At 36.1% G+C, this 10982-nt stretch overlaps 1 protein-coding gene across 3 annotated transcripts in view; it reads right to left on the bottom strand.

Annotated features, from left to right (window-relative positions):
* Positions 1 to 4764: 4764 nt before the first annotated feature.
* SMC3 (structural maintenance of chromosomes 3) overlaps positions 4765 to 10982 on the bottom strand; it is an 84487-nt gene continuing 78269 nt past the window's right edge. For 2 of the 3 annotated variants that reach the window (XM_053788211.2, XM_053788216.2), the window contains exons 21-25: positions 10536 to 10724; positions 8694 to 8848; positions 8374 to 8542; positions 5820 to 6011; positions 5253 to 5610 (exon numbers count right to left, since the gene is read on the bottom strand). In XM_053788211.2, the coding sequence (XP_053644186.1) occupies positions 5398 to 5610; positions 5820 to 6011; positions 8374 to 8542; positions 8694 to 8848; positions 10536 to 10724 (918 nt within the window). In that variant the 3' untranslated portion in view covers positions 5253 to 5397. Of the gene's footprint in view, positions 5611 to 5819; positions 6012 to 8373; positions 8543 to 8693; positions 8849 to 10535; positions 10725 to 10982 lie in introns of all 3 variants that reach the window. The other variant, XM_053788201.2, reaches the window with a different exon arrangement.

Below are 10982 nucleotides of genomic sequence, written 5' to 3'. Positions count from 1 at the left end.
ATGTTTTTTATCAATAGATTTGAGGATGCTGTTTGTATGCCAGGGGCTGTTTAGTCTCTCTGCTGTGATCTGCTTAGTTTTTACTGGGCAATACTTGTTATAGAGGTTTTGGGTTTTTTGTAAGAAAATATTAACACATTCATCAATATCGAAGTTGTCTGCTAGCTCGTTTTGCCAGTGTCACTAAATGCTGAAATAAAAGTTAACAGATGACTCGTCGTGTAGTAGGAATGTGATCTTAGTTGTGTCCTGGGGCACCTTACACATGTTGGTTATGAGAAAGATGGGGTAGTGGTCAGTGGTGTTATGTGATTATGCCTGCTTTTAACAGGGATAGTGTTTGTCCAGATATGGTCTAGTAATGAGGCATTTGTGTCAGTGATTCTTGTAGGTTTTGTTGTTGTTGGTAGAAGCAAGCAGCTGTTCATGGTGTTAGTGAATTCAGTCACTTGTGGGTCATGGTCATGGATGAGATTTATGTTGAAGTCCCCCATAAGTATTAGGTGGTTTATTCATTTCAACGATAGTTATTACGTTTCTTAGTTTTTCACTAATAGAGTAAATATTGGAGTGAGGAACTCTATATATTGCTCCGACTGTTAGAGGTTTTGTAAGGTTTTTTTATTTAAATTCTGCAAAGGTATATTCACCATGTTCATCCCTTGTGCAAGTAGAATTTATACATTCTAGTTCATCAGAGTAGTATATAGCTGTTCCACCTCCTAATTGTTCTGGCCTACAATTGTGTATGGCTGTGTATACAGGTATAGAATAGATCAAACCATACCCCGGCCGGGATTGAACCCGCGGGTTCAATCCCGGCCGGGGTATGGTTTGTTTGCAATCGTGTCATTACGATTTCGTGAGTCATATAGAATAGATGTTTGTAACTTCATGTTTTAGCCATGTTTCAGTGAGAGTAATGATAGACATACGTACTGACATTTAGATTATTCAGTAGTGCTTGGAGGTCATCATAATGCTTGCTTAGTGATCTGACATTATAATTGAATACTGTTATGTTATTGTTGGCACTAAGCAGTGTCTTAGCCTGACCAGCAGTATAATAAAGGGAATTGTTGTTAGGATTATGTGTGTCATTTAATAAAAGGTTAATGTCAGGATCGATGTTTGCAATCATATGGCTAATGCAAGTTTAACAATGTATAAATAGTATAAAGATAACTGTTATGTTGCATTGGAGGTGATATGAGAGCTTATACAAGCAGTACAGAGTGTAGGTAGCAGAAGAACTATTCTTCAGATTGCGCAGATACTTAAAAAGTAATAATAATAAAAAAAATATAAAGTTAAAAGATGGTAAAAAAAGGTCTTAAAGAAAATTTAAATGGTAAGATTTGACTTAAAGCACAAAATTTAGGCAAGTAATAACACAAATTGTACGATTAGAAAATAAAAAAATGAACTATTAAGACTAGGTATATCAATATTACCTAACAATGCTTGCACTAATGCTAGACAGTAAACAAACAAAGGGGGTTTTGTATTAAATCAACTATTATAGACTGCACACAAGTTAAAAAAAAAAAGTTACAACTGTATAAAAAATAAGAAATATTTATCTTTTTAGACAGTAAACACTTACTTTGGATTGTATTGCACTACTTGTTTTAGATTACACACACAAGAAAATTAAAAATAAAGTAGTTAACTAGTGGAGGACTGCAAGAAGATAGTTACAAACATATAAAAACATAACAAAACAAACAGAAGTGTATATCTTTTTAGGCAAACAAGATGGTGATCTCGAGGTGTTTAACAAGAATATAAAATATGAGGTAGTGATTGGACAGCTTAGAATCACTGCTGTTAGTTTGACAATATGGAAATGAGAATAAGGTTTTACAGAAAAAATTGGATGAAAAAAAAAAAAAAAAAATTTTTAGGATCTCATAACACTACTTGTGGAAGTGGGTACAAACTGCATAGGTATGTGTACATAAATGGAGCTAACTCTTCCACACAACCAATTACAGTTGGGGTCCCACAGGGAGGTGTCCTTGGCCCTCTCCTCTTTCTCATTTACTTGTATATCAGTGACCTACTGAATACATCACAACTACTCAAACCCATATTTACAGATGACATAACATGCGTCTTCTCTCACCCAAGCCCAGTCATACCGGACAACACTGTCAATGCTGAATTGCAGAAAATATCTGCTTGGATGACGACTAACAAACTTACTCTCAAAACTGACAAACCCTATTTCATTCAGTTTGGAAACAGAGCCACAAATGTTCCACTTAACATAACACTAAACAGATCACCCATCACAAGATGCACAAAGGGAAAATTCCTAGGAATCCACCTTGACAGTATCCTCAAATTCCAGACCCATATACAACAAATTTCCAAGAAAATCTCTAAAACAGTAGGCATACTATCAAAGATATGGTACTATGTTCCACAATCAGCTCTCCTTGCACTGTATCACTCGCTCATCTACCCTTATCTCACCTATGGAATTTGTGCATGAGGATCAACATTAAATCACCTGAGACCACTGATAACCCAGCAAAAGGCTGCAGTCAGAATAACAAATTCCCACTCCAAACAGCATGCTCCACCAATATTCAGAAGTCTAAAACTACTCGCTGTAAAGAACATCCATACTTATTCTTGCGCCTACTACACACTTAGAACACTACACTCGAACATAAGCCCTCCACTCGAACTTCTCCTCACCAACCTTAACAGGACACACGACCATAACACAAGGCGCAGATCACTTTTTAATGTACCTGTGTCCACATCACACTGTAAGAACCCTTTGCAAATAAAGGGCCCCAAAATTTGCAATTCATTACCAGTAAATACTAAAGTAACCCAGTCTGGACATCAATTTAAGACTCTTCTCAAAAACCATCTACTCAGCCTAAATACTCAATACTTAAATTTGCCAAAAGATCTCCCAATTACCTAAATCTAAACACTTCAAAATTTAGATACCCAAAGCTCATACATAACTTAATACTGCAGTGTAGTATAAATTTTCTTCTTCTTTCAACAAACCAGCCGTATCCCGAGACAGGGTGGCCCAAAAAGAAAAAACAAACGTTTCTCTTACACCAAATTGTAGCATTCTCATACTGTAAACTATTTTCACCAATGCTCAACATTATATTCCAATAATATAACTTTAATATTTACTGTTGATATACACAACCTACAAAATACTTTCAAATTGTCCCAATGTAATATCCCCAGATTATAACTTGAGTACATACACTTACTGTTTACTATAAATAAAAACAGATGTACCTAAGCAGCTGGAACTGATCACCATTGAACGTCATAGTGGAGAACAACACAATGTTCAATGGTGGTAAGTTCCAGCTGCTTAGGTTTGGAAAAAGCAACTCAAAAGGAACACTATATACAATAAACTCAAGAGGGTCACCAAATAGAACGTAAGGAACATGTAAAGGACCTGGGAATAGTTATGTCAGTGGAACTTTCTTTGAAAGACCATAACAAGACAAAGATCACGACAGCCAGGAAGATGATGGGGTGGATCTGTGGGTATTGAGAACTTTCAAAACAAGGGAAATAATGCCAATGGTGGCACTCTTCAAATCGCCAGTGCTCCCTCACTTAGAATATTGCTCAGTGCTGACAGCCCTGTTCAAATCAGGAAAATATCAGAGCTGGAGCAATACAGAGATCATTTACGGCTCACACTGAGCCTGTAAACCACCTAAACTACTGGGAACACCTATAAGTCTTGAACATGTATTCGTTGGAGCGGAGGAGAGATACATGATAATATATACAGTACCTGGAAAATATTAAGAGGGCCTGGTCCCAAATCTGTACACTGCCATAACATACTGGAGTGAGAGATATGAAAGTGTACAATAAACCCAGTTAGAAGCAGGGGTGCAGTGGGGACAATAAGGGAATACTGTATCAACATCCAGGGTCCCAGACTATTCAACATCTTACCAGAAGATATCAGAAACATGGCTGGGACAAGTGTAGAAGCCTTCAAGAGGAAACTGGACAAGCATCTTCACAGGTGCCAGATCAACCAACAGCCCATCAGTCTGCCAACCACTCAGAATCCACACACTAGGCTCATCATGCCATGCAGTTACACTACATTTAATCACCTGCATTAAACTGTCATCAGTAACTGCATGGCTAACTATCACCATTATCATAAGTCGTCAGAGTTTGTCTGCCTAACTTTACAAGTGGTGTGTTTTGTTTGTTGTTATTAAACCGTAACATGTATGGTATATACAATATTTTACAATGTTTTCATGTGTTTTGTGACCGTTCGTGGTTCAATAGATTAAGAAAGCAGTACTGTAAGTAAATACTATTATTATATTTCCCTACAATATATCTGCACATCAAAACATTTGCAAATGATCCAGAACAGTATTATTATATTTCTCTAAATATTTGCACACCAGACATTTGCGAATTTTCAAGATTCATGAGGTTCTTCCCCTAACCCTCGCAAATGTGGAGGGCCTCCTGTATAAGATTACCTATTTACCACCATCACCAATGATGCTTACCAGCATCTCTTTACTGTTCACCAACTCAAGGTGTAGCAAGTAATACGTTATAAACCTTTATCCCCAGAATATGCAGGCCAAAATTGGGGTGTACTTATATGCTGGAAAATATGGTAATGTGAAAATGGCCTTATGAAGATTATCTTGGCAATATTTTACTCAATTACCAGAATTCTTAAAGTCCAGAGGTTCAAAATGAAATTTAACTGAATATGTTTTATCCTTTATTACAAAATAATAAAGCACCTTCCATATACTGTGACTTCCTTAATTTGGCCATATAAAATAATAAAAACTCATATTCTTGCACTCATCATAAAAGTTTAATAATAATCTCCAAAAATTTAACTAAATAGGAATGACAATAAATTCAAATAAAAAAAAAGCAAACAAAAATTCTTCTTCCATTCATTAAAAAGGTTCAATCTAAAAAAATAATGTAGATTAATAGTAATCAAATTAAAGTATATTAACAAAAGTGCTTTCTTTCTTTAATATTTCATTATATTGACACATATTAGAAAATTATCTAAATTTGTAGAAAATAATTACTTTGTACAGATCCTATTTTCAAGCAAGCCAATGCCTGTGCTGAAAATAAATATTTACAAGTCTCTATCACTTTCATTTATCATTAACGTTTCATCCAAACCACAGACTTACACTTTATTTGCCTCACTTGTAATATATGTACATGTCTTTAATAAAGGTAACAAATTCTATGAAAAGTTTCTAAAAATATTTTGAATATCACAAATATTCATTCCCATACTAGTTAAGTTTTTTTTTTTTTGAAGCTTCTCACTCAGCCACTGCTTAATAGCCTCACAGTATAAAACACAACCTAGCCATGAGTTTGATCATCTTCGACAAAGTCATATGCTTCTTCTCTTGACACACATTCCACATGGGAAACTTTATTTCTGAATTTAACACCATAGAATTTGTTGGCATGTTCCAGCAATTCCGGTCTGAAAGTGGTTGTGATAAACTGAGCATCTTTACTCAGCTCATGAATCATATCTGCCACTGCCTTCCTATGCTGAGCATCAAGAGCCTGGAAAATAAAAAATTCTAACTTACAGAAATCTTCTAGGTACTTATTTCACAAATATGCATTCTTAAAAAAATTCTAGCACACATTTTAATATTACAATAATATTCTGCATGCAAGTGCTAATTCTCATTAATGTCAACTATAATTTGAATGATTGCCAGACTTCTATTAAATTTAAGGAGTATGCCATATTTCATATTCAAACTCACCTGGTCAATTTCATCAAAGAGATAGAATGGAGCTGGATCACACTTTTGAATAGCAAAAATAAGAGCAAGAGCTACAAGAGACTTCTGACCACCTGAAAGCTGATTCATTTCTCTCATTTCTGCATTTCGTCCAGTAAAGGATACTCTGATACCAACCCCAGAGAAGTTATCCACTGTACCCTGTTCTTCTTGCTGAAATAATGGAACAAGCATGACCTATTATTAAAACTAACTGAAATGTATCCCAATTATCTGGTTTTTAACTTTTCTTAGCATTCACTTTAACCTGACTACACTGAAATACAGATAGTAGTATGAGACTTCATAAAGCACCTAAGAAGTGGGAGGTTATCAGGCTTGATCTATGAATATAAAAGCATCACAATTATCACCAAAATCTCTGCATTACTTAATAAGAATGAATATACAATCTGATAAAAAAAATAAGCCTCTGACATTATAAACAGCAGCATTATGTACTAAAGAGGTTGCTCATACCATTTTATTACATCCTACTTGAGGCACAAAAATCAGACTAGAGGGAGAGAGAACTGAGAAAGTGAATATATTCAAAGATTTGGGAGTACACAAGTCAGCAGATAAGACGAGGTGAAATCATAGAATAAAAAAGGGAAAAGGGGAATTGGCGTGTTGAAGCATCTCCATAAAAGTTTAATTTTGGAGGCAAAAAGGGCAGTTCCACAGTATAGTGGTACTAACACTTCTGTATGGGCTTTATATAATGCAATAAGGTGTAGGCAGTGGAGAGAGTCTTGTTTGAGAGTAATGTGCGACGTGAATATTAGGACGTGAATCAGAGGACTGAGGAGAATTGTTGAGGTAGTTCAAGCATTAACCCTTTCAGGGTTTTGGACGTACTAGAACGGCTTACGCACCAGGGGTTTTGACGTACTAGTACGCCTAAATTCTAGAACCCTCAAATCTAGCGAGAGAAAGCTGGTAGGCCTACATATGGAAGAATGGGTCTATGTGGTCAGTGTGCGCAGTATAAAAAAATCCTGCAGCACAGTGCGTAATGAGAATTTTTTTTTTAACCATGTTTTTGAATTAAAACAGCGACTTTGCACTGTATTTTCGTATGGTATTTATTGTTATATTCTAGTTTTCCCGGTCTCATTTTATAGAATGGAAGACATGTTGCAGAAATTGAGATGATTTTGACTGGTTTTACAATGCAAAGTACCTTGAAATTGAGTTCAAAGTAGCAGAAATGTTCAAATTTTACAAAAGTTCGAAAGTAAACAAATCATGCTAAGCGTCCAATATACGTCAACTGGTGAGTCTAATATTCTTTCACAAGTGCGCCGATATTATTTATACCATTTCTAGACTAATGCAGTAGTCTGCATAACAGTAAATCTTATATTTTTTTGTGAGAATAAAAACTCAAAGTGGGAAGCAAAAGAATGTAAGAGGGGCGTGAGGACGTGACTAATGAACAGAGGAAATGTTATTTTAGTGCCAGGAATGTCTTTCTTGTTTATTCTTGACCCTATTTGGAAACTGGCATTTTTTTAAATGTGTGTGAAATTGGCAAAATTGCTAAATCCTGACCACTGTATTGATAGTTGAAATCGGTAAATGGGTGGTTTCTTGTACTCATTTGATAGAAAAAAATGGAGTTCTAGCAAAATAGTTATGATTTTTGTCGACTAGTACACTGAAATTGGCCGAAAATAGGGCTCAAAGTAGGCAAAAATCGATGATGCGTAAACACTGTCGAGACCGCTAACTTCGCAAGAGCATAATTCCGTAAGTTATCCATCAAATTTCATACTTTTGGTGTCATTATGATCGGAAAAAGATTCTTTATCTTTTCATAAGAAAAAAGAATTTCTTCTTCTTTTTTTTTTTTTTTTGAAATTTGGGCGACCCTGAGAACAAGTCTGGGAGAGGGCCTAGGGACCCTGAAAGGGTTAAGAGAGGATGGGGCAGAATAAGATGACCAAGAGTGAATAAATATGAGGTGGAAAGAAGAGGGGGTGAAGGTCATCTCAGGAAGGGTCGGAGAGGTGGAATAATGCCAGTGGCTTGAGCATCCAACAGGTTTGTGCAAGTGTTAAATCTAAATAAAAACAAGTGTTTTTTTATGGCATGACATGCTAATAGAATGGGAGTAATGTAACATTTACAAAAAACGAGTAAGCCAGACTCGAGTCCCGATGGTGGTAAGGACATTACCACCACTCTGGAAGGCTGGGGGATACTGCAGTTCAGAGGGTCATTTGAGTTGTGTCTGCCCACTTCTGGTAGGAAAAGCATTCAATTAGTGTTGTTGTTAAGAGGTCACTCTAACTTGGTGGAAGATAGCCTATGCTAAAATTTACACTGACAATAAAAATGGGAATTACACAGGGCAGTATTCAAAGCTCTCTCCCGAACTTCCTTTACATCAATAACCAAATGCCATCCAAGAGCTCAAACACTCTTTGATGACTTTTTGTGTAACACTAAAACAAAATAATAATAATAATAAAAATAATAATAGTAGGGTGTCAAATAACAATAGATCAGATAGTCCATGAAAACTAACCTCACTCTCATCATCCTTATTATTTTTCATGACCAACTGAGCATGTCCTTGAGGTGCTAGCTTCTTGAAGACTTCACTGAAATATCTGGATACTTGTTTGAAGGTAAATTGAATGGCTTCATATTTACGGTGCTCGAGGACATTCATAAGTTCCTTAATCTTGTCATACCTGTAACATTATGATACAGACATGACTGAGATGATGCATTACTTGTATTTATCAACATAGTTTTGAAATGCAGTACAGCTATCTTTTCAACAAACTTAATTACAGAAAATAAAAATCCAAGACAAAACTATTTCCCCCAATGAAAGCTTACCCTCTATCTAACTCATCTTTCCTCATCACAAGCTTCTCTTTTTGTTCAGAAAATGATATGAACTGATCCAGGGCCTTCTTGTTAACATGTGAATACTTCTTTAATTCCATGTTAGCACCTTCTAATTTCTTAAACAGTTGCTTAGTTGCTAGATTCTGAAAGAACAGAAATATAATATATTAAGATATAGATATATTTTTAGTTTTCAAAATGAATGATATAAATGTATATAAGATTATCAAATGATTTAGATAAAGAAAAATTGGATATCAAATTGGGGAGGAGGAGTATGGAAGAAGTGAATGTTTTCAGATATTTGGGAGTTGACGTGTCAGCGGATGGATTTATGAAGGATGAGGTTAATCACAGAATTGATGAAGGAAAAAAGGTGAGTGGTGCATTGAGGTATATGTGGAGGCAAAAAATGTTAACTATGGAGGCAAAGAAAGGAATGTATGAAAGTATAGTAGTACCAACACTCTTATATGGGTGTGAAGTTTGGGTGGTAAATACTGCTGCAAGGAGGCAGTGGAGATGTCCTGTCTAAGAGCAATGTGTGGTGTAAATATTATGCAGAAAATTTGGAGTGTGGAAATTAGGAGAAGGCGTGGAGTTAATAAAAGTATTAATCAGAGGGCTGAAGAGGGTTTGTTGAGGTGGTTTGGTCATTTAGAGAGAATGGATCAAAGTAGAATGACATGGAGAGCGTATAAATCTGTAGGGGAAGGAAGGCGGGGTAGGGGTCGTCCTCGAAAAGGTTGGAGGGAGGGGGTAAAGGAGGTGTTGTGGGCGAGGGGTTTTTTGGACTTCCAGGAAGCGTGCGTGAGCGTGTTACATAGGAGTGAATGGAGACAAATGGTATTTGGGACCTGATGATCTGTTGGAGTGTGAGCAGGGTAATATTTAGTGAAGGGATTCAGGGAAACCGGTTATTTTATATAACCGGACTTGAGTCCTGGAAATGGGAAGTACAATGCCTGCACTCTAAAGGAGGGGTTTGGGATATTGGCAGTTTGGAGAGATATATTGTGTATTTTTATACGTATATACTTCTAAAGCAAGCGTGCATGAGCGTGTTAGATAGGAGTGAATGGAGACGAATGATAATTGGGACCTGACGATCTGTTGGAGTGTGAGCAGGGTAATATTTAGTGAAGGGATTCAGGGAAACCGGTTATTTTCTTATAGTCGGACTTGAGTCCTGGAAATGGGAAGTACAATGCCTGCACTTTAAAGGAGGGGTTTGGGATATTGGCAGTTTGGAGGGATATGTTGTGTATCTTTATACGTATATGCTTCTAAACTGTTGTATTCTGAGCACCTCTGCAAAAGCAGTGATAATGTGTGAGTGTGGTGAAAGTGTTGAATGATGATGAAAGTATTTTCTTTTTGGGGATTTTCTTTCTCTTTGGGTCACCCTGCCTAGGTGGGAGATGGCCGACTCGTTAAAAAAAAAAAAATCTAAAGGGCTGAGGCAAGTAGAGCTTTCTGCTCTAGCATGAAAAAAGGGCATATCGTATTTGAAAAATGGGTACAGATATACGATAGGAAAGACAGGTCTAGGTACAAATACCTCTACTGCAACAGTACTAATGCAACTATGGTATTCATGCTACTTATTTTATAACCTAAATTAGTTAAGGATAGCAGAGGAACAAGGAAGCTTCAAGAAGGGAAGACGGTATGTACTACAAAGTGACACATTACAAACTGACTCCATACGTGGAATTAAAGGCAATTTATGACAAATGACAAAATGTTATGAGGCAGGAAAGAAATAGAATATATCCCCTCCCTTTGCAAACTAAATATACATACAAAAATATTCATAAATCATTGTACCTGATATTTATCAAAGGCTTCAGAAGGAAGAGATCCCAAATCCCTTATCTTTTTGGTGCATTCATCAATCTTCTGATGCAGAAGATTTTGTTTTGATGCCATTTTCTCTAAATCCTTAGCATCTTCTTCCATTCTCTCCATTACTTCCTTCTCTTTTGCTTTCACCTTTTCTAATTCAGATTTTAAACTCTGGAAAGACAATAGCTTTTTAGAAATGACTGATCAACAATTTTACGTGAACCTTTCATTGCAAATACAGTATCAAAATATTAAGCTGTAAAAATACATAGTCAAAAAATAAAAAAAACTATAAACTACAAATACATTGAGTACCAGCACCAAGACAACCTTTCCTTGTAGACTCCAAGCATAAACAGAGAAAACAGAATGCACTGTTGCCATACCTAGGGTTAATTATTATAATTAGGGAGAAGTGTTAAACCTGCA

The sequence above is a fragment of the Cherax quadricarinatus genome, chromosome 31, assembly GCF_038502225.1.
Source record: "Cherax quadricarinatus isolate ZL_2023a chromosome 31, ASM3850222v1, whole genome shotgun sequence".
Lineage (NCBI taxonomy): Eukaryota > Metazoa > Arthropoda > Malacostraca > Decapoda > Parastacidae > Cherax > Cherax quadricarinatus.
The sequence above is the reverse complement of the archived record's forward strand: the minus strand, read 5'-3'. Positions and strand labels throughout refer to the sequence as shown.